General features: G+C 44.1%; 2 protein-coding genes and 1 long non-coding RNA gene across 6 annotated transcripts in view; 2 read left to right on the forward strand and 1 right to left on the reverse strand.

The window, feature by feature from the left end:
• Positions 1–23,701, forward strand: part of Dpp6 (dipeptidylpeptidase 6) — a 910,144-nt gene that overhangs the window by 663,173 nt on the left and 223,270 nt on the right. The gene's annotated exons all lie outside the window — the stretch shown is intronic.
• Speer4b (spermatogenesis associated glutamate (E)-rich protein 4B) lies at positions 15,280–20,863 on the reverse strand. Its single transcript, NM_028561.2, has 5 exons — positions 20,700–20,863; positions 19,546–19,705; positions 18,168–18,311; positions 17,349–17,532; positions 15,280–16,604 (listed from the first exon to the last, which is right to left on the reverse strand). Exons 1-5 carry the CDS (start codon positions 20,836–20,838, stop codon positions 16,428–16,430), a joined length of 804 nt encoding a protein of 267 aa, NP_082837.1. The 5' UTR covers positions 20,839–20,863; the 3' UTR covers positions 15,280–16,427.
• On the forward strand, positions 19,677–22,838 carry Gm52769. The gene is made up of 2 exons (XR_003955737.1): positions 19,677–19,877; positions 20,543–22,838. It is a non-coding gene; the product is annotated as a predicted gene, 52769 (long non-coding RNA).

Here is a 23,701-nt window from a genome sequence, read left to right on the forward strand (position 1 = left end):
GTATCCCTGCCACTCTGTAGCCTTTCATATATGCCTCATCTCTCCTTATCACTACTACCTGGTGTGTCCCATCCTTGTCTGTCATCAGTGGGATTGTATTCACCTCCCCATGGACTTAGCACACACATCACCATGAGTTCTCCAGATTTTCTTTAGGGTGACCATTCTGTGTGTCGAAAGGTGACCCATTCCTCATCTTAGTTTCCCTGACTGATCCTGGCTACAGCCTTCTGTGTCTCTCTCCCAGCGAGTGTCCAGTGCTATGCCCATCACTCTTTCACTCTTCCACATGCTGTGCTGTTTCCAGTACCAGACTCTGTCCTCATTGTGCCTTCCACCAACAGCACTCTGCCTCCTCCACTCCCTAGTACCATTCACTAGTCTCAGAATCTCCCCCACCCCCTCAGGTCCTTTCAACGGAGAGCCTTCCCTTGACCACACAGGTGTGAAAAGGTTTCATACCCCTTGTGTCTCTACCCCAAGTGTTGCTAAAGTCCCTCCCCTGAGGCACATGACCCAGAATAATGACAACCAGAGTTTCCTTCTACCAGAATTAACCCTGGAGAGCCAGTGGGTTTATGGGACTTGCCCGCATGCATACGGGGTTTCTGACTGGCTTGTGGGTCACTCCAAATCATCTGAATTAGAAAGTCTTCATCAGAATGAATAACTGATCTCTAGAGACATACTATTGTGGTCCACTTCCTCTAGTCTTCCATCTGTGCACCTCAACCCAGAGATCACTCACAGAACAAAATCTCAGACAAATGGCAAGAAGGAGATGCCAGACAGACACTAGGTACGAGTCCATTGACCCTCCACACTCCTACTTCCAGAAGGGAATATCTAGAGTCCACATGCCCAATTGTGAGCAACTCTGATAAGAGGGTACTGCTAGTGTCATGAAGAGAGCAGCAGTTTGGCTTAGAAGAAACAGCCTGACAACACAAAGGACTCTTCAGAGCCCAGCAGGCACCTTGCTCTGACTGATTCTTGCAGCACATACACATACATACACACACACACACACACACACACACACACACACACACACACAAATGCCCATGAACATTTGTGTGCACACACGCACAGTTACACAGTAGGACTGCCCATGTCAGACCTGATGACCTTCCCAGGGCAGGAGAGTCAGTGTGAAGGGAATCTTGGCCCATGCTGTTCAGAAAGCCTGTTATGCCTGGAAACTCTTGCAGCTTCTGGGCTTTATTAATTTCTGTAATCAGATGGGCTTTGGATAAGGCACAAGGCAAGAGATCTATTTTGCTGATAAGTGTCTCATTGCCATTCATGAGAAGAACACCTCACAGCTGATCCTGACAGCTCAGAATGCACCAGATGCACATGCCACTACTGCTAACCATTGTCACGGTGCCACCCCCCTACTGGGCTGCCATCTTTGGGAATTCCATCTTTGCTTTCATCTAAGAAACATATTTTTATATCATGTAGTACAAATGGAGTTGTTTTCCTCTTCTAAAGATGTTAAGTTTCATGTCCGCTCCAGTTCTTTGATTTTTAAAACCTGTATAAACTGTATAACCAAGACCACAAGTCAGGGTCCTGAAAAGCCTTACTGATCTTAAAACCTCCTTGGGCTGACCTTGCAGGCAAGCATCACTATCATCCCCAGCCCTTGGCAACTGCTGGCTTTCCTCTGTCCCTGCAGTTCAGTCTATCTTAGACTGGCATATAAATGGCTGTGGATGGTATCTGAATTGTCAAGGCCAGCTTCAAAGGGAGCATCTTCACATTCAAATCTGAGGGAGGTCTCATGTTTCCTCGGTACTGTTGTCATTTCACACTCAGGACATTAGATATTTCTCCATAAGGACTTGCCTGCCATTTGGTGTCACACGCAAAATCAGATCAACCTGAATTAAATGCCTAGCTTCAGTGTCAACAGTTCAGTGGCCCTTATTGACGTCCCACCTTGGTCTAGCTGCAGAATCTCTAATGTAGAAAGCCTAATAAGACAGGGAAACCATGCCAAAAACTAGATACAGGAGAAGGAAGCTGAGCCAGTGTCCTAACCGTCTGAGCCATCACTGAAAACCTGCAGAGGCTGGAGGCTGGGCACCAGGACTTGGAGTGGCCTGATATTCCACAGGAAGAAGGAAGATCACCAGCCTGGGGCAGAGGAACTGGAGTTGAGGTGCTAAGAAGGTAGCCACTTAAGGCAGCTGATGAGACTGGAGTTCATCCTCCCAGCATCCCAGAGAAAGACTCTAAGTCTCAGTCTCTGGGACAGGCAAGCAAAGCCCAACCAAAAGGCCCTGTAGAGCAGGCACCTCAGCATGTGTGTTTCCTGACTCAGGAGGACACTCCTTACCACTGGTCTCAGCTCCACTCTTTTCCTTTCCCTGCTTTGTACTCCGCAGCTGTCCCAGCCCCATGGGTAATGGGTCTTCTTTTCTATGGAGAGAGAAGGTTTCCTGGAGCACCTTGGTGATGCTGTGGCTCTCTTGGAAGGACCAGACATGGTTGTTGCCTGTGATATTGAGCAGGTGGTGACACTTACAAGGACTTACAGGACCACTGGAGAAGATGTCACTGGTATTCATGCTTGCCACCTCTCACCTATTCTAGTTGCAACTTCTTGTCCCTCCTTTTGTACCCCATGGAGCCATACCCAAATGACACTGATAAGTAGGGTTCTGCATGCCATGTGCCTACATTGGAGTCATCAAGCCTCGATGTGCAGATGTAGTTTAGGCTTGGTCTTAGAGAATTCTGGGTTGTATTTCCCAATACCCTCCTCTGTTCTAAGCAAAACATCCTCATAGAAGTGATGAAGGCCTTTCTAAGATGACTCAGCCATTTGCCTCTGTTCAGATAAGGAAAATGAAGCCCAGGAAGTTCTATTCCCAGCATGGTAGCACAGCTCTCTACTCCCAGCTTTCAGGAAGCCAGTCATGATTTCAAGGTCAACCAGAGCTACACAGTAATACGACCCTGTTCCACAAGTAAGCAGCACATCCATGAAGTAGAAGCTAATGCCTTTGCAGCTCTGTCTTGTAAAAGTCAAATCGAGAGCCCACCATTCTGCCCAGGGCCATCACTCATCTCTCTTTTGGCTGCCATGTAGAGATTTATATCATCAGTCAACAGATGCAACACAAGATAGACTGCTTGCCACATACAAGTGGATCTCTTTCAGACACAGCAAGGAGCAGGTCCTGAGGCACTAGGCCTTGTTGAGGGAATAAATGTGTACCTGCATCTGCAGAGGGGACAGGTATCAGGTACTTAGATTGTCCGGGCACATGTGATCACCCAGATAATAATGGAGCAGCTGTGGGTGGTGTCAAACTGGAGAACCACAGAAGCGAGCCTCACATCACATGCCTTACAGAGCACAGGCACTGTGTGATGCTGGAGAGACATGCCATTAGCAACCCTGGTGAAATAGCTTCTCTTCGTCCTGATCTACTCCAGCGCACCCTAGAACTGTCACCATCAAGAAAGGATAGAACCTCACGGACTAGAATGACTTCTTCTGAGGGATGCTTGCAGTGGGCCCCTCTAAATCTTGACAAGGAGACAAGATAACTTCACTTTCTCCATGCATCCTTGACAGGCACTGTGGCAAACTTCTGAGTAGGAGGTACACCTCAATGCCCTTGCATTTAAAGTTTCTTCCAGCCCTTACAGAAAGCAGTAACCCTTAACTTAGGTTTCTCGTGACTGAGACTATTCTCATCTTTGTTGGCCTATGGCTATGTATTCTAGGACTTCATCCAGCAGGTTATACTGGGCTGTCTTCTACGTATTCTGAACTTGAGCATGATCAGCAAGTTAAGGGAGCAAGTTTCTCCCTGGAAACCAAATTTCTATGAGCCTTGCTGAACTAATCATTTGTGTGTTCCTAAGACATGGTCTCATTAAATCAAAATCTTTTAAGGTAATCCTGTTGCCTTCCTCTGTGTCTACAGGTAAAAACTGCCTCTGGCATTCACCTCATGAGCATGACATACACACAGTTACCCATACGCTGGTGATGAATGTTCCATTCACTGATGAGCAGAAGGCTCATTAAACTGGAATGAATTGCTCCATCTTGCAAAGCCATTTGTCAACCCAAACAGACTCTGGTCACTGAAACCAGACTGCACGAGCCACTTCAGCCCACATTAGCATTAACTGTCCCCTGGGCATGATGGTCCTAGGCTTGCTTCTTCTTCTTCTTCTTCTTCTTCTTATTATTATTATTATTATTATTATTATTATTATTATTATTATATTCTTTCACTGAGTGGAGAAATGGCGGGACAATGGCACATGTTCACCAGCTTTTGCAGTGTCTTTCCATAGATCCCATCAAACCCAGCTTTCCCCCTGCTCCATGGGGCTAGTGAGTGAATGTGCTCAAAAAAAAAAAAGGTATGTAGGAAGGTACTCAGACTTTTCTCATAGGAAGGTAGACTTTTCCATGTGCCTACTTTTTTAATTTATCATTTTTCTTAGCTCTTCAAAATCTTGTACTTTGAATGGTTTTTTGCTTTTTATTTTATTTTATTTTATTTTTTATTTGCTTTATATCTCACTCACGGCCCTCCTCCTGGTCACCCCCTCCCATAGTCCTTCCCCCTTTCCCCCTCCCCTTCTTCTCTGAGCAGGTAGTGCCCCCCTTCCCCCCAGTATTTCTCCACCCTGGCACTTTAAGTCTCTGCTAGGCTAGGTACTTCCTCTCCCACTGAGGCCAGACAAGGCAGCCCCACTAGTAGAACATATCCCATATACAGTCGACAGCTTTTGGGATAGCCCTCATTCTAGTTGTTCGGAACCCACATGAAGGCCAAGCTGCACATCTGCTACATATGAGTGAGGAGGCATAGGTCCAGCCTGTGTATGTTCTTTGGTTGGCGATTCAGACTCTGAGAGCCCCAAGGATTCACGCTAGCTGACTCTATTGGTCTTCCTGTGAAGTTCCTATTGCCTTGGAGGCCCACAATCCTTCCTCCTATTCTTCCATAAGAATCTCCAAGTTTGATCCACTGTTTGACTGTGGGTGTCTCATATTTTGAGTTTTTAACCACACTCACTTCCTTCCCAATGCTCAGGGTCCAGTATAGGAGAGGGGACAGAAATGTTGTTGGAGCCAGAGCAGTGAATGAGCACATAAAATAATAATAATAATAATAATAATAATAATAATAATAATAATAAATAAATCAGGGTTCTCTGTGTATAACAGAGAACTACACTTATGCACTCACAAAAGTTAAGACAGCATGAGCAAGACCCATGCATGGTAGATATTTTAGTATATCCTGTGGGTCACAAGTCAGAATTTGGGGACCACAGACAGTTTCAGGTGTCTACATCACTGCCTGGCCAACATCTCTTGGGAAAACCCTCTGGGCTGCTGTCCCTCAGTTCTGCAACAGTTGGCCCTGGTACCCTTCATTCCTGAGGCTGCACTTCACACTTCTGACTCTACTGAGTGCTTCCTCAACTCAAGTCTGCTTTTTAAAACTCTTCTTCTGCTGAGTCATAGTCCACCCTCAGCACAACAGGCTCCCCTGTCAAAGGCCTACAACTGTACTGTTGGACATGGTCTCAATAGCCACATGGTGGTACTCAGACCTTCAGATGCTGTTGTTGTGATATGGGTACTCAGCTTATAATTGCATTTGATTGTGATTCACTTAAGTTTGCATATCTTTCCTCCTCCCCAGGCAACCCTCCCCCATCCCACCACTGGTGGCAACCTAGAGGTTCTACAACACCCTATCTATACTCTGTGACCTTCACAGACCTGAGGACTGCTCTTTTGCTTGTCTCTGGTCTTTACATAGCTGGGGATGTGCACTCATCCGTGACTCCAGATTGCTGGCAGCTGGGTCACCCTGTAGTGACCTTGTGTGGTAACTGAGTAATTGATTGAAGTAATTAGCTGAGAAATTTGCACACAGATAAGTGCCTTGTACTCTGCTGTGAAAAGCTTATCCCATCTGATCTAATATTCTTGGGTTTTTATTTCACTGTGTAAATGGGGCATGCTGAGCGAGAATCAGGGAGGTTTTTGCTCTAACTAGGAAAATGATGCCTTTTTCCCTCCACTGTCATGATCTTATTAAAATAAGTTGTAATAAAGTAGCAATAAATATGCTGATAAGCAGCATCTGGAATTCTCACTCACGTGGCAAAGTGGCCCATATCTATGGCAGTTGTTTTTTTCTGCTGCCATGATAAAGTACATTTCTTAAGGGCTGTGGGAAGCCCTACATTCAAGAGCATGTGAGTATCACTAATTGGAGTCAACAGATTATATAAAAAATAAAATAAGAAGACATGAAGTTGTGCAGGAGGGAGATGTGGAGGTGGAGGACACTGTGATGTGCATGGGATTAAGGGGAGTGTGTGGTAGTTGTGACTGAAATACATTGCATAATCTATAAAAGTCTCAAAGAATCAATTTAAAAAATAAAAGCAAACAAATTTGTCTAATAAAAAACGCCTTAGCAAAGGCAACTTAAGGGAGAAAGGGCTTGTTTTAACTTACAGGTCAAGGTTACAGTCATAATGGCAGGTAAACCACAGTAATAGGAGCCCGAGGCAGATAGTCTCATGGCATCCATAGGCAAGAAACAGAGAGAGATGAATGCTTGTACTCAACTCACTTTCTCCTCTTTATAAAGTCACATGATGTCAGCCCAGGTCTTCTCAGCTCAATTAACCCAGTCAGTAGGATCCTCCATAGGCATGCGTACAGACCTGTAACTTAGGTGACAATTGAGTGAGTGTCCCTCAGTGGAATGTCTGGAAACTTCAAATTCTCTGAGAGAATGTGAGCCAGAGACAAACCAAAACTAACACATAAACTCAAGCTTGCTCTTTATTAATCAAAAGCTACCTCTTGGTCTTTTCTGGAGCGTCCTTCCTGGTATCAGTCCTCTCACAAGCTTAAGCATCATCCTTTACTGTCTATTCAGAGCCTTTCAATCCTGCATCACTCAGATTTATCCTAAACAGAAGTTGTCTCCATGCTGTATCTGTATTTGAAATGGAAGAGCATAACTTGGCAGTATAGTTTTCCTTACTAATAAGGTAAGCGCCAGTTATTCAAACCAAAATAATCTATTCTGTTTGTGCGTGCATGTTTACTGACTGTACAGTCTCAGGCCAGAATAATGGAGGCTGTATTGCATGGTGCCAAGAGTGGACAAACAAAAAGAGAGTGGGTAGCCTACAGCTCTGGGTCCCAGGATATGCCAGAGGAGGGATGCAGCTTTGTCTAGGAGGCAAAACCAAGAATGATAGTTGAGCAGCTCTCCTGGTGCATGCAGAAAACATGATTTCATGATAGCTATCCACTGCCTCTGACTCTGGCATCATTTCCACCTCCTCTTCCTCAATGACCCCTGAGCCTTGGGAGGAGGGGCATGATACAGATGTTTCCTTAAGGGATGAGCATTCTCCAGGCTCTTATTCTCTGTACTCTGACCAGTTCTAGATCTGTGCTGATTACCATCCACTGCAAATATAAGCTTCCCTGATGAAGGGTGAGAAAGCATTACTCTATGATTATTAACAATAAGTCATTAGGAGTCAGTTTAATATGATGCCCACTAGAATAAGAGTGGTATATTCTACCTTAAGGCCCATGACCTGTCTAGACACAGGTTATTGGTCTAGAATATGGTGCCTAATATGGATTTCATCTTGTGGAATGGGGTCCCATGCACCAGTAGAAGCCTGAACATCAAAGAGTTTACGGGCAGCGTGAAGTAGACTTGATGGGTTTTAAAGGGATTAAGAGAGGGCTAGGGAGAGAGAGAACACAAAGTTGGATGGGCAGGAAGGATGGGTTTCCCTGGAGGTACTGGGGGAGCAGGTGAATATGATATGAATATATTACACCAAATTCTCAATGAAGTCATTTAAAAAAAATAAGAAAAGGTAGATGTGGTGCCGTCCTTCCAGCTTCTTTGTATTATATTACTGGCAGTAAGGTTAGAGACCACTGAAGCTGGTGAATCTCAGACTAAGCCACAAAGAGCACTGGTTGAGGTTGAGAGACCCTGAGTATGAACTGGGTGATGTCAGGTCCTCTCTGGATTTCCCCTCCACTACATATTTGAGTCTAAAATGTAGGGTATCTCAGGCACAGGGAAGAAGCTATTGATGAAGACTTAAAATCCAGGTGAATGGTTGGTTCAGCCTTGATTATGGTGACAGGTGGTGACTGGTGGTAGCTGGTGGCAGTGGTGTCTATAGTAGTCCTGAGGATGTTAGTTGTACTAACTGGCCATACAGAGGATGGCAGCGGTGCTGCTCATATGATGCTGAAAGTGGAGTGACATCCATAGTGCTGACCTGAGACTGATCTGAGGAGAGCTAATTGGCAGTGTTTCTCTGTGGCTTCTCTTCAGGAGAAAGAAAGGACCACTAGAAGTCAGGAAGGAGCCACAGGGACAAGGGGCACATAGATTTGGGGATGTGGCATCTGCCCTGCTGTATGCTGGGACTGCAACTGTCAAGACAAAGACTAAACTGACTCAGAGTATTGATATTTCCATATCTAAATATAACAGCCTTGGTCCTGTGCCATCCAAAGTGGCCACAGCTGCCAAGCCCAGCACCAGATGCAGGCTCTGGCTTTGTGTCTTCAGGGAGAAAAAGGTCATCCTGTCATGGACAGATTCTAAGCAGCCTAAGCCAAGGAGCAGAACTCTCTTTAAGGAGCTCTAGGCCAGCCTGGCTAGGGTCACAGGGTGAGTTGGAGGGGCATCAGAAAGAGAACTCGGGTACTCTGACTCCTGTGCTTGCCGCAGGATAAGTAAGATCACAGAGTGAATCGATGGACACATCTGACAATACTGGAAAGGCTGAGGCAGAAGGATTAGTAATTTGAGTCCAGCACGGGTCACATACAAAGACTGTGTCTCAAACAGGCAGAGAAGTAAGAAAGACCATAGCCTGGCAGCACACTACAATAGTGCTGGAGCAGAGGACTGAGAGTTCCCTCAGAACAGCATTAGCAGCCTCCTCTGACCCCTTGGTCCACCTGGGGACCAAAAAGAAGAAAGATAGAAGTCAAGAAAAATAGTTGGTGTCTTAGGGTTTAACTGCTGTGAACAGACACCATGACCAAGGCAACTCTCTATAAGGACAACATTTAATTGGGGCTGGCTTACAGGTTCAGAGGTTCAGTCCATTATCATCAAGGTGAAAACATGGCAGCATCCAGGCAGGCATGATGCAGGAAGAGCTGAGAGTTCTCCATCTTCATGTGAAGGCTGCTAGTGGAATACTGGCTTCCAGGCAGCTAGGACTAGGGTATTAAAATCATGCCTATAGTGACACACCTACTTCAACAAGGCCACACCACCTGATAGTGCTACTTCCTGGCCCAAGCAAGCATATACAAACCATCACAATTGGTTTAAGGCATGTCACTAAAAATAACACTGGGATGGGCTATGGCTCAGTGGGGAAAGTATGACGTACTTATTGTGCAAACAAAAAGACCTGAGTTCAGATCCCCAGGACCCACATATATGAGGTGAGGTATCATGCACCTGTAACCCCAGGATTCCTATGATGATGACATGAAAGCCAGCAGAACCCCCACCCCCTGAAGTTTATGGGTTACATGTCCTAGCATACACAGAGGCAAAGAGCAAACAGAGACTATCTCAAACAAGGTGAAAGCTAAAACTAACACCTGAGTTTGTTTCTTGACCTCCACACAGTAACACTAAAAAGTAGAAATAGCAGCCTGCTGCATCCCCACTGAGCTCTGTTAGCCAACACTTATGCATCCTGTACTGGTGGCATGGCCCCAGTGTCTACTGGACACTCTTTTTAACACAGAGAACACCCCAATGGATAAAACAGGCCAAGCTCCTGCCTCTGAAATGACAGGTCCTAGCAGGAAGAGACCATAAGGGGTGGTTTGGAATATGATGGGGGTGATACGTGCCCTATAGGAACAGGGTGGACAGAGCAAAGGGTTCAACAGGCAAGGAAGGTGCAAATGGCCTTTCCTGGAAGTCACATGAGAACAGATTTGGAAGGGATAGAGTGAGACATGGCCTTTGGGGTAAAGGGACAGTGACACTGTGTCTCAGCCCTGGACTGAGTGATGACTATCAGAGAAGTAAGCTTGCCAACGGGCCACACTGTGAGTGCTCTAAACCAGCAAACAGAATGACATTTGAGAGAGCAGTGATGCGTTCAGGGTCACCCTAGAGCACTTATCCTCCCTCCCTCTACTCCCAGAGTATCTTAAACACTGCTTAGGAAATGAGTACATGAGGGACGACACCCCTCCACAACACAGGCTGGCTGCAGCACCTTCTCAGTCAAGCCTCCATTGACAAGCTGACCAAAGGGTGTTAGAACGTGAGCAGAACAAAGGTGCTCTCCTGTTCCCAGGTGAGTGAAAGTCCACATGTGAGAAGAACAGATTGGGGCTCCGCAGTAGGAAGACGCAGCTGTGTGCATGATTAGCCTTCCCAGCATCCTTGCTAAGCATGTGTTGTGTGCACAGGAAGAGGTCCCTGTGAGGGCCCCTGACAAGTGTTGCTGACATGCAGATTCATCGTCATCTCTGTGCCAAAACTGCATTTCCATGGACACAGATGTAGTTTATGGAACCATTATATCCAGGGCTCTAAGCCATCTGGTCTCTAATTTACTTAGCATGAGAGAGAAACAGCAGGTCTTGGCTGGATAATGATGTATACTGCATTGTTAGTAAGTCTGGTGCGTGAAAGCTACCTACAAAGGTCTCAGATTCATCTTCTCTCCCTACCTCCATCCCTTCCTCCCTCCTCCTCCCTCTTCCTTCCTCCCCCTCTCCCTCTTCCCTCTCCCTTTTCCTCTCCCTTTCTCCTCTCCCTCTCTCCCTCCCCTCTCTTGCGCATGTGAGTGTGTGTGTGTGTGTGTGTGTGTGTGTGTGTGCATGCGCGCGTGCATGTGCGTGTGTGTTCACAGAGTATGCATATACATCTAAGCCAGAGGTCAACCATGAATATCTTTCCTCAGCCATCATCCACTTTGTTTTCATATAGAGGTTCTCAGTAGATCCCAGATCTTACATATTCAGTCAGGCTGCCTGGCCAAGTCCTGGGGTTCCTCTTTGCCTGTGTACTCACCACCATGCCTGGCCTTTATGTGGGTGTTGAGATTAAGTTTGGATCCTCACACTTACATAGCAAACACTTAAGCAACTGAGATACTAATGTCTCCCTAGACCAGGGTCACAAGTTTTCTTTTGCAGAAATCTCTGAAAGGGTGTGCCATGAAATCTTACTGAGCTCTTAGATGGTTCTCAATTACTGTACTGAACAACTTATATGTGGAACTTACCAAGATGATGGGCCAGTGGTGGTAAGCCTAGCTGTTCATTCAGATTCCCAGGGTGTGCACATAAAGGAAATCAAAGCAAACTAAAGTCCTGTGTCCTCTGTGAACCCCAGACACATGCCACCAATGTGTGTTGAAATTAAAAAAAAAAAAGTGGATTGTGTACCTAGAAAAATGGCACCTTGGCTCTGAGCACTATCCTTACAAGGAGGTCTTGTCTGTGTCTTGAAGTTGGTTCACAAGAACCCTACACCAGGAGGGGCAGTCAAGCTTCCAGATGTGTAAGTATGCCACCAGAAGCCAAGTATTTCTAGGATGTTGTGCATTAATGCTATCTCTGCCATTAGATGATAGATTATGGGATAAAGGGTATCTCTTGATAGAATTATGCTCCTTAATGGTAGAGAATATGTCAGCTAAACAAATACTGAATGAATGTGTTTATGAATGCATTAATGAGTGATCAAGCATATATATGCATGCATGAATTAACTAATGCACACATGGATGAATGTGTGAATGAATGAATGAATGAATATATGCAAGTATGCCCGCATGAATGAATGCAGGGACATCATTCCCTTTCCCATAGTTAGTGTCTATATTTTGGGGGGGCTGGGAAAAGTTTTAATGTTTTTAAAAATATTTTACATTTTAAAGGAGAAAATATTAGTATAAATCAGCTAGTATATATAACCAAGATGCAGTTCTCATTTTAATTTTTTTAACTTCTTAAATTTTTTCATACTTAATTATTGTATGAATCTGTATTTGCTTTTTCATGCTTCCTTTCCCATTTCCCAAATCTTTCAGTGCCTCCTACCCTCTACTTCTGTATCAATTCCATAACTTCTTTTTTTATATTATTGTTACTCATTAATAATATAAACTGATTATTTCATTGTGAACACCTTATTTTTGACAACTAAATAGTTGAGATTTCATGGGTACAGCCTCCTGTCGTGTCTAGAAGATATTGCAACTGTATCCTGCTATTCTGACTCTTCCAAACTTCATTTTCCTCTCTTCTGTGATGTCACTTGAATACTTAAGTATAGGGTTTGCATTGAGATGTACATATTGAGGATGGGCACCCCGTGACCAATTGTTCTTTGCATTTACACAGGTTATACATATTTGTAGTAGTTTCAACTCGCTATATAACTAAATATTTGATGAGAGCTTGAAGGTACACTTACATGTAGTTATATATAAGCTTTTAGAGTATATTTTGGCATTATAAATCTAGTTGGAATATAATCCTGTGCAGAGTGAAGGATACAAGAATAATTTTATATAATGTACATGGATGTGCAGTTTTCAAGGCACCATTTCTTAAAAATATTGTCTTTCCTTCTGTATGTTATTTTGGCACCTTTTAATATGAGATCACTAAAATTATATTTAGTAATTTTGTCTTCTTTTTTTTCCACTGGCCTACGTGTCTTTTTGCTACTACCACAATGTTCCTATTACTAAAGCTCTGTATAAAATTGTTTAGAACTAAGGAACAGTGACTCTTCCAGTACGGTTTATTTTTCTCAAGAGGGCTTTGGTGTCCATGATGTTTATGAGCTTCTATATAAATTTAGAATTTACTATTTCATGAAGAATGTCACAAAATTTTGATTGATAATGGCTATCTTTGAATTACATTTGTTAGAGTGATCATTTTCACAGCACTAAGTCTACCAATTCAAGGAGATAGAAGGTATTTCAATTTTCAAGTGTCCTCCATAAATGATTTCCCTAAATATTTGACCTCTTCTTTATAAAGGGCATTCATATCCTTGGGTAGGTTTTTTTTTTCCCCTCACCTATGGGAAATTATCATCTTTACTGCTTTTTTTTTAATGTTTTCTTCATTTACATTTCAAATGCTATTCTCAAAGCTCCCATGCCCACCCCCACCTTGCTCCCCAACCCACCCACTCCTGCTTCCTGGCCCTAGCATTACCCTGTACTGGGACATATAATCTTCACAAGACCAAGGGCCTCTCCTCTCATTGATGGCTGACTAGGCCATCCTCTGTTACATATGCAACTAGAGACACAGCTCTGGGGTGTACTGGTTAGTTCATATTGTTGTTCCTCCTAAAGGATTGCAGAACCCTTTAGCTCCTTGGGTACTTTCTCTAGCTCCTTCATTAGGGGCCCTATGTTCCATCCAATAGAAGACTGTGAGCATCCATTTCTGTATTTCTCAGGCACTAGCATAGCCTCACAAGAGAAAGCTATATCAGGGTTCTGTCAGCAAAATCTTGCTGGCATATGCAATAGTGTCTGGGCTTAGTAACTGTATATGGGATGGATCCCCGGGTGGGCCAGTCTCTGGATGGTCCTTCCTTCTGTTGCAGCTCCAAACTTTGTCTCTGTAACTCTTTCCATGGGTATTTTGTTCCCTATTCTAGGGAGGAATAAAGTATCCACACGTTGGTCTTCCTTCTTCTTGATTTTCTTGTGTTTTGCAAATTGTATCTTGGGTATTCTAGGTTTCTGGGCTTACCAGTGAGTGCATATCAAGTGACTTCTTTTGTGATTGGGTTACCTCACTTAAGATGATATTCTCCAGATATATCCATTTGCCTAAGAATTTCATAAATTCATTGTTTTTAATGGCTGAGTAATACTCCATTATGTAAATATACCACATTTTCTGTATCCATTCTTCTGTTGAGGGGCATCTGGGTTCTTTCCAGCTTCTGGCTATTATAAATAGGCTGCTGTGAACATAGTGGAGCATGTGTCCTTATTACATGTTGGAACATCTTCTGGGTATATGCCCAGGAAAGGAATTGCTGGATCTTCTGGTAGTACTATGTCTAGTTTTCTGAGGAACCGCCAGACTGATTTCCAGAGAGGACCCATGGCTCCAACTGCATATGTAGCAAAGGATGGTCTTATTTGGCATCAATGAGAGGGGATGCCCTTGGTCCTGTGAAGGCTAGATGCCCCAGTGTAGGGGAATGCTAGGGCGGTGAGGTGGGAGTGCGTAGGTGCGTGGGGAAGTACCCTCATAGAAGCAGGGGGAATATGGATGGGATAGGGGGTTTGGGGAAGGTAAACTGGGAAAGGGTAACAGTTGAAATGTAAATAAATGTAAAATCCAATTTAAAAAAAAGGAATTAAAAAAAAAAAAAAAGAATGGCTGGCAACATGCTTCCAAGTCTAGGAATGTTTTGCAGTCTGGGAGAGAAAATGAGACAATGTGATCCACACTGCACATTAAGGACAGCTTAGTCTGGTAAGGGCTGACATGAAATATTATTTCATATCACAAGTGCCAGTAGAAAAATCCAGGATAATGTATCCATCTGGTAACATTTACCAAACAAACCACACAATGTTGTGAGGACCCATACTTGAGTAGGCTTTGCAAAACCCAGGCCCCTTCCAGTTCTAAGATGGAGAAGGAGAACCAACCACTATAGTAGTATCTTGGCAGTTGGGCTAAATCAAGTTTCACCCACTTTCCACTGTGTTGCGGATGACCCTTTCTCTGGCTGAGTCAGTTCATAAAACCCAGAGGACCTGTGCCAGTGTATAATCAAAACCTCTACCCTGCTTCTGTAGGTGCTGAACTTTTAAAAGTCCTGGCTTTCCAGAAACTCTTTGTGGAAGCACAGGATTAATTCTTTCACATATTAACTCTCTGATTCATCTCCAGGCTGAGTCAGTTCCATTCAGTAAATACTCACACAGTCACCTGGAACAAGTACTTCCACAATATACTCTTAGATCTGCTATGGCAAAAGGAGAGCTTCAAGTGTCCTTCCTAATTAGCAACAACGAAACACAGTAAGTTTATGGTCAAGGACAACAGCATCTATCAAAAGCTATTTCCCAGCAAGCCATGGAAGGTCATTATATCTGCTATGTGGTTATCACTTGATGAAGACCAGCTTCTCGAACCCCCTTAAAGAAACAGACGGACTACCGCTCTGGTGGCAAGTAGCAAAGCTTTACTGATTTCTACAGCTTAAAAACATGGGGTATGACTTTGCAAATTTTGCTCAAAAAATAACATTTTTACTTAGTTGCACCTGGCAGACAATATTATCATTTTTGGAGTCATTTTCTCATAACAAGAATGAATTTCAGAAGAAGAAACTGTTATCTAAAGACCCAAGGACATCTTCCTCTCAGGGTAAATATTAACTCTTGACTAGGAACAAGAAAAAACTCTGGCTCACAGAAAGTCATGTTTAGACATCCCTCCCTTTCAGGAGGAAAGACCCCTGAACTTTCTCCCAGTTAACGGCTCTGACCCTTTCAGGCCAGAACCAAAGGGAAGCCATTGCTCTCCTCAATCACTGATGGTCTATTGCAAGTAAACTGAGGCACATGGCTCTGGCCTTCCTGATTTATTTTATATTCCTTTCTGAGTGTTTTTATATCCGCAGCAGCTCTAGAACAATGGCTGTATATTACTCAGTATCTGGTTCACGGGATCATGAATGAATGTGTGTTATAGAGTGCTATATGTTAGCAGTAAGAGAATTCATGACACCATGGATGCAGTATGGCAGTGATTACATCATCAAGTGTGTGTCCATGGGGTAAGTAAAATTATCGACACACGAAGATCATCACCTTGTATACCCCTAGGTGGCTATGACTTTACTATATAGCCCTGACTGCCTGGAACTTACAAAGATCCATCTCTGGATGTGAGTTCTAGGTCTACAGCAGGGGATAGAACACCTGAATAAGGAAGATGGTCTCAAGAGTCACTACTTGCAAATCAATTTTTATGCATAAGAAATAGAATTTTTAAAAAATAGGTTTTAAAACTTCAGTTAATATAGAGATAATGGCAAAAACAAACAATAAAATACAAGAACGAGAACATATAACTTCTAAATAACATAGCAACAATTCAAAGAACAAAAACGAAAACTTCAACCAAAACTCTAAAGGAAAATTATTGTTCAGCAGCTTTTTTCTGCACTTTTAGCAGCACAGCCCTCCAGCCTGCTGCTCCTCTTGGACACTTGGTAGCAGGGCAGCCGCCTCAGTTCTCTACCAAGAGTCGTTGCCTGAAGAGAAAAGGGAACAATGCCCTGAATCAGCCATGGCTTCCTCGTTAGGGCCTATTCCCAGGAAGGACATGTGCTATAAGAAGATTCATCTGAGGAAGATTCATCCGAGGAAGATGGTGGGTGCTGGGGATGGTGCTCAGCAGGGGCCTCCTGGCATGGCAACTCATTCTGCAAGATGCTGTCTTCTTCAGCTGTGGCCACTCCCAGCTCTCTTGCAGCTTCTGAGACCTGGGAGAGGAAGGCAGTTACTAAGACACAGGAATGGTGGGGAAGGGCATGGCAGCTCTCAGGCTGCAGTCTCCCACTACCTCAACTTTACTTGACAGTCAACATTAATATTTTAACTGAAATTACAGATTTGAAAACTGCAGACAGGCAAAGTATTCAAAAACAGTCACAAAACATGGACTGAAAAAGATCAACTCAGGCTTCTATCAGCTCCAAACAAGAACATGGCAAAGGAAGAGACCTCAGTGGATTACAGGAAGAAAGGAGAAGGCCACATGCCACCCAGATCAATGATAATGAGAAGCAATCATTTGACATTTGTACTTGGCTTTAAACCCTCCAAGGTGTATGTACCTGGGATGTCATATGACCTCTGCCTGTCTCCTGTCTAAGGACCCAGAACTCACTCAAACCTCCACATAGCATTCCACCTATCATGAAGACATGCATGCAAGAATGTGACATGTTGTTCACCTGTCACCCTGAGTGGACTGCAGACTAAAGCAGAGTTGAAAGTACACTTACCAGTGGTAACAGTGTCTCAAAAGAGGCTAATTCAGTGTCTCACAAGAGGCTGACTTCCCAGAATACTTGTGTGAAGACAGAGCAAAGAACAGCTACATTCCATGAGGAGGGTGGCTGCTTGGAAGTATGGACTAGAAAGTTGGCGGGGGGAGGCAAAGATAGATCTAATGTGCCAATGGTATCAGATAGTCATAGCCTGACTGAATTGGTTGTCCCTACCTGATGTTCTTGAGTCTTCAGGTTGCTGGTCTTCTCCTGTTTGTCTTTACCACTCAGGTTCAACTCCACCAAACATTGATGAATGATGGCCCAATTAGCTAGTACTTCCTTGCTCTCCTGCTGCAATATCGCCAACTTCTTCTTTATAAGATTCTCCTCCAGCAGGATCCGGGTGTGCAGGTTACTGGAAACACACTCTGCATAGTAAGATCCTGCAGCCTCCTCCTCCCATTTCTACTTACAGGTCCCATTAACCTGACCTGTACCCTGGTTCCCATGAAGACCTAATACAATCCACCTCAATACATCCATGGCAGCTGTACAAACAGCAAAGAGCCATTTCAAGGAAGAAGAAATTTTTGCTGCAGTCCAAACAACAAAAAGGGTCCATGTTTCTCCAAAAGAAAGAGGGATCTACATCTACCCATGACAACCCATGCATTGGGGCAATACCAATTAGTAGGGTGCAACTACAATCAGGGTAGTCAGTAGAACCACAGGGAGGGCACTCTATCGTTGTGTTACACCTCACTTAGCTCTGTAAAACCTGCCTGAGCCCCAGAGGCCCAGTACAGCATAATAACCTTCTCATGATCTGAATCACTTGTCTGTTTAGAGGCTCATGAGGATGCCTGGAGAACACTGGCAGTGGTAAGAGTCTCTTAGAGACCTAGGAAAACTGAGTCCAAAAGATCCAAGGCACACTGATGGCTAAAAAGCAGAAAGGATAGAAAGAGACCTCCAGACTCTCCAGACCAGAAACAAAGGAAGGTAGAAATGGCCATTTCACAAGTGTTGGCCTTCCTGACAAGAACTTACCGATAGAAATTTATCTCCTTCTTGAGCTCCTGCTTGTTCTCTCGGGCCTCCATGTTCTTCATCTCTAAGTCGTGTAGATATGTCATGATCTCCTTCTCCTTTAATTTTAGTTCTTTATAATGTCGATTTTGCCTGTGGTAGGGCCTGGCCCCAGGAAGACAGAACTCCATGAACTTAGGCTTTTAGTAGCACATGAACTCAGGCTGGGTCCTGGACTACTGCAGCCATGGAAACCACATTCTGCATTCTAAATGCTGGGATTTTCTTAACCTTGGGAAACTGGCTATCCTGGCCCCAGAACACCAGAAGCTAGGCATCCAGATGGAGGGTGCCCTGGCTCCCTGCCTTACTCAGAAGGGCTGAAGGGCAGACTAACAGTTATGTTCTCAGGAGCCTAGGCTACGGGTCTTTGCCCACCAGACACCTGTGATGGTGTTTCTCCTGTTTTCATAAAAGGGATTCTAAATCCTGGACACCTAATACTGTAGAGACAGATATTACACATAATTCTGGAGATGAGGCCAGACATCACCCCAGATTTATAATCTGCCCAAGGGATACAAATGTATGAACACTTGTGACCACATAGTCAAAGTGCAATGCTATTTAAAGTGAGGACTACCAGACCTCAGGACCCACCTCACCTGGAAACTGTTAGGCAGGTAAATCCTCAGGCCAAAACACCTACCCCTAGATTCCAAATTGTGGAGAGAAATAAAAACATACAAAACATATTCACAGGTCAGTACCTGTGCACGCACATAGACTCACAGACTTAGACCTATACACAAGATGGAGAAACAAAGAGTGAGAGAATGGGAGAGAAAGAGATAGAGACAGAGACAGAGACAGAGACAAAGGGAACACAATGAGAGGTAGAATAATGTATGCAACATTACTGCTTCAGACTATAAGGCACACAGACAAGGAGGGACAGGCATGAAGTTCAGGCATTCTAATCAAGCACTGAGAAGAGCCACGTGGGACCAGGCCCCTCCAGCTGCTACCTGGAGGTGCCAGCACTGTCACCTGCGAGACAAGTAAAAACACAACCACAAACTCCCATCACCTAGAAACCTCCTGTCAAAGGCTTTCCAAATGAACCCTAGGAAATCATCACTGCCTCTATCCCTGAGTTCTTCACTCAGACTCCAAGTTCCTCTTTTCAAGTGGAGGGAGCAGAAGAGTCTATTTCCCTTCTCACTCCTGACAAATCTTCAGGTGCAGCCTCTCCTCTAATAAGTATTTAGGGGCATGAAGTGGGGCCCAATTATGTTCTGGTGTTATAGCTTCCTAGAATCCAACCCTTTAAAAGCATAAGATGAGGGAGGCATTGCAGACCACAGACTGACACCACAGGTTTTGGAGCAATGTATACCTCTTGTTCATGGATCCCTCGGTCACGTAGATCAGGCGATCTCTCAGCTCATTTGTCTCCTCGGTAGTGAGCTGGATCTTTTTGATCAGCTCCTTCTCTTCCTTCTCAAACGGCTTCTTGCTTATGACAGGTACAGGGGATGATGTCAGTCTGTGAGCCACTGTAGGTAGATGAATACCAGAATATTAGATGTGAGAATGCAAGAGTGTAGACTGACCACAGAGAAGGAAAAATGCCTGTAACCTCGTGACACCACCAAGAGATTGGTGCCAGCATGAGATTTCTTCTCAGTGGATCTCAGTTCTACCATCACTCTAGAGAGATCAGGCGATGTAAGTAGGCAGATGTTTCCTCATTCTCCTTAAACATGCTTATGAGGACCAGAGAGATGTCTTCTCCAGGGTACAATTTGGCTTCAGAGCCCTGAGCCCTGTGGTTTCACAAGTCAGATGATAAATACACTATTCAAAAGTATTTGAGATATTGGAGATGCTCAGATATTCTACCTGTTACTCTAAGCCAAGGAATTGGCTTAAAAAGTCATGCAGGGGGAGAACATAGTCAACACAATAATCAACTTCCCCGCCGCCCCCCCGGAAACACAAACCATCCCAGAAGTAGGAATAGAATCCCCCTGTGGGTCTATCAACTGATAGTTCTTTGTTTACAGTGTAGAAATGCCTGCCATCCACAATTGGTGATAAAGAAAGTTAAGGTAGGAACTGTCACAAACAGGAGGTCAGAGCAGTTCTGAGACCATGAGGTCAGGGTCTGGAGCACCATTCTCTCCCTGACACTAATGTCAGATAACTACAGGAGCTAAAAGAAGCCATGGACTGAAGTGCAGGATTTCCCTCCCTCAAACTGGCATTGCTTAGACCCGCTGTCACTCCTGATGGTCTCATTCTGTCCCCATGTAACACCCACAATACCCAGTGCAAAAAAAGACTTGAAGTTCATGGCATAACAGCTTTGACCTTGTCAATTCCTTCCTTAGGGGATGGAAAAGTACTGTTCTGAAATCTTTGATGTTCAAGAATTTGGATAACCATGGAAATGTTTTCGCTACCCAGAGTCTCCAGTTCCACATTACTGGAAAGGCCAGCTCAGGCCACCCCTACCAGGAAGCTCAACATCCACTTCCCAGGACTTACTCCACATTCGCCAATTCCACCTCCTTCGTCCTTCATTACTCTCAGGTGGAAGGCCAGCATCCTCCCTCCCCTCTCTGGTCTCTCTCCCATCCACATTGGCTCTCTGAAAAAGTCTGCCAAGTCGGGCAAACAAGGCCATCACTGCAATGTCCAGCCTCTGACTGAGAAATCTCAGTGAGTTTGTTGTCACTACAACACTGGTAACATCACAGAGGTTGCTAAGAACTCTCCAGGAGACAATAGAATGTCCAAGAAGGAACTGCTGATGTCATGGACTACATACAGCCTTTGGTTCCCTGCTAATGTTCTCTCTGTACTGACAGGAAGCTGAGCTGCCCTTTCCTGGGGCATAGCCATTGAGCACATCCTCCTTCCAAAGCCAGGGTTTGCTCTAGGCTTGATTGGCAACACCTAAGTAATTCCTATGTATCTAACTGAGTGTTTCCTTTCCAAACCCTTCTCAGAAATATCTCATCCTACCTTAAATCTTCCTCAATCAGCAATAGGAGCCATTAAAAACTACTGAGAAATCATACCAGTTCAAATATGCAGCCAAAATCTACTCCTGTCTCATCATGGACAGGTGCATGAAATCTCATCCAGGCTGAGCCTGCAGGGCCGGTTGCAGTGTGGGTGTATGTTAGGGGCCATACTCATGAAGCCTTGTGCTTAGCATTTGAAATTTGCCCCAAGATCCCTTAGGAGGGAGACATGCAGTCATCATGCTTCTGACAACAGTCTAGAGATCTTTTGGCAGAGGAAACTGAAATATTAGAGCCACCAATGGGTGGTCCTCAGATTCTGTAGGGGCTTTTCTCACTGCACCAAACTCACCAAGCAGTATTGCTTACAGCCCTCTGTGTTGTACACCATGAGATTCTGTATGTAATAAATAATATATTCAACAGAGGTGTGGATGTGCAGACAGAAGATATAGGGAAATACAATAGACATAGGTTAGTTTACAGAGCAAGGGCCTAGCATCTTGTATTTGGGTTCATGTTTGGCCCCCCAAATCACACAAAACCCAATCTCAGTCAAACATGAATGATTCATTAAATGATTCATTAAATTCATTAAAGGCAGACCCTAAAGTTGATTGATAAGAAAGCTCAGGTTTTGGGGGTTGAGCCATAGCCTCAAAAATCTATCTTTGTTAACTTATAAAGACAAAAAACCAAAAACCAAAACCCCAAAACCAAACCAAACAAACAAAAACAAATGAAAAAAACACATTTCGTTCATTTAAAGTTAGGGAAGTATTCAGTGGTCTGTTCTGATCAGGCCATTTTAGATATAACTGCATATTAACCCCTAATTTAAGGGGTCCCATGGACTGGTTTATGGACCATTGTAAGAGTAACAAGCCTCATACAGAACATAACAGGATGTGGACACCATGACTTTGCTCTGCGTCAAGTTGTTTTTCTGTGTTGATGATTGGCTGTCATATGACAGCAACTCTCTGAAATAGGGGGCAGACATAGAACACAATGGCTCTTGCTATACTGGGCGGCACATGCCTTAGCATTAGATTATCCAGGTCTCTCACAATGACCAGTTCTGTTTTCACAGTACTTGGAGACCCCACTTGGAAGCCCAAATATAGGAAAGTGGAAGCAGAATTGTCTGAGCTCAAGGTTAACCTGGTCCACATGGGGTATTTGAGACCCTGTTTCAGAAAACAACACTGAAACACACACTACATCCAAGGCCTCACTAGCCAATTCTGGTCTATTATAAAGAACTTACCATTCTCTCCCTTCCAGTCTTTCTTTCTGGGAAGATGGAGAATTGAACATGATCTTTCCATTCTAAGGACCATGTCCTCTTTTTCCCTCAGCCCACTTTAAGAACAAATGGAAGTGAGTATCATCATCTGAACAACTGAGTAATATCCACTGCTGCTAGCGTGGTACTGTGCCGATGATAATCTTAGCTTCCTTTAGTGTTGCTGCCCCAGCAGGAAGTATTAAGTGCTGAGGCCAAAGCTCAGAGAATCTTTCAAGAGGCTAGACAGAAGCCATCAGAGACTCTCCACTTCCTTGTCCTGAGATGAAATCCAGGAACACAATGTGAACTTGGTGGCTAATTAACCATACATCATACTTCTACCTCCACCTTTCTATGTTCAGTACAGGAAAGTGTTCATGCACCTCCATGCCAGATTTATCTTGATATATGTCGCAGGGCGCAGACTTTTTAGAGAGTTGGGTGTAGTCAAGCAGTTGGTGCCCTCAGTAAGATGTCAAGTCTATCAATAGCAAGTGACCACACTGTATTTGTTTAAAAAGTACATTAGCTGAAAATTGAGCATAAGTGAGGAGTGGGACACCAGCACTGTGCCCTGGCGTTTTTGTGCCTAGACAAGGCTCAAAGGGAAGGTGTGAGGACAACTTGGGTTCCTCTGCATGGACAGAGTGATATGAAATGGGCACTGACCAGGCTGAGAAACACTGCTGAGGCCCCTTATTACAGGTAACAAGCACATTCTCTGCCCTCCTTACAAAGAGCTTCTGTTGAGACCATGGACCTTGTAAGGTAAGGCTATAGTAAGGTCACGCAGACCTCTTTCCTAGTGACACAAAGTTCTCTCTGATAAGGAGATAACTTTGTATCACTAGGTATGGTATGCCCCATACCATATCTATAGCAAATTTGTTATAAGCCAGCAGTCTATTTCATGCTGTTCCTGTAATATGCTTCCCAGTCATGGATGTAAAACAAAACAAAACAAAATCTTGGCTCAGAGCAGAGTTATGCAGACCATGTACCCTGTCATGTTCTATATGTTATGAGGTTTGTTAATCTTATGAAATTCCACATCTATATGTTTCACATAAGACTTCCAAATTCCAGGTCAATATGAACTATTATGTCTAAAACAGCTTGAGTCAGGGCAGCATTTCCAGCCCTTGTACATGAGCTCTTTGTGGTTTTTTTCATGGAGCTGTCCCTAAGAAATGTCTAGCATACAGTTTTCAGCTGTTGCCCTGGTTGTT

Source organism: Mus musculus, chromosome 5 (assembly GCF_000001635.26).
Source record: "Mus musculus strain C57BL/6J chromosome 5, GRCm38.p6 C57BL/6J".
NCBI classification, from domain to species: domain Eukaryota; kingdom Metazoa; phylum Chordata; class Mammalia; order Rodentia; family Muridae; genus Mus; species Mus musculus.

Bases quoted from the DNA above. Each gene is read 5' to 3' on its own strand.
- Speer4b (NM_028561.2), bottom strand. From the start codon at position 20,838: ATGGCCTTGTTTGCCCGACTTGGCAGACTTTTTCAGAGAGCCAATGTG. The intron at 18,312-19,545 runs GTATACATTGCT...TCCTGGGGCCAG, and splicing joins GAGGGATCCATGAACAAGAG to GCCCTACCACAGGCAAAATC. The intron at 16,605-17,348 runs GTAGGGACAACC...TTCCTCTCCCAG, and splicing joins TGAAGACTCAAGAACATCAG to GTCTCAGAAGCTGCAAGAGA.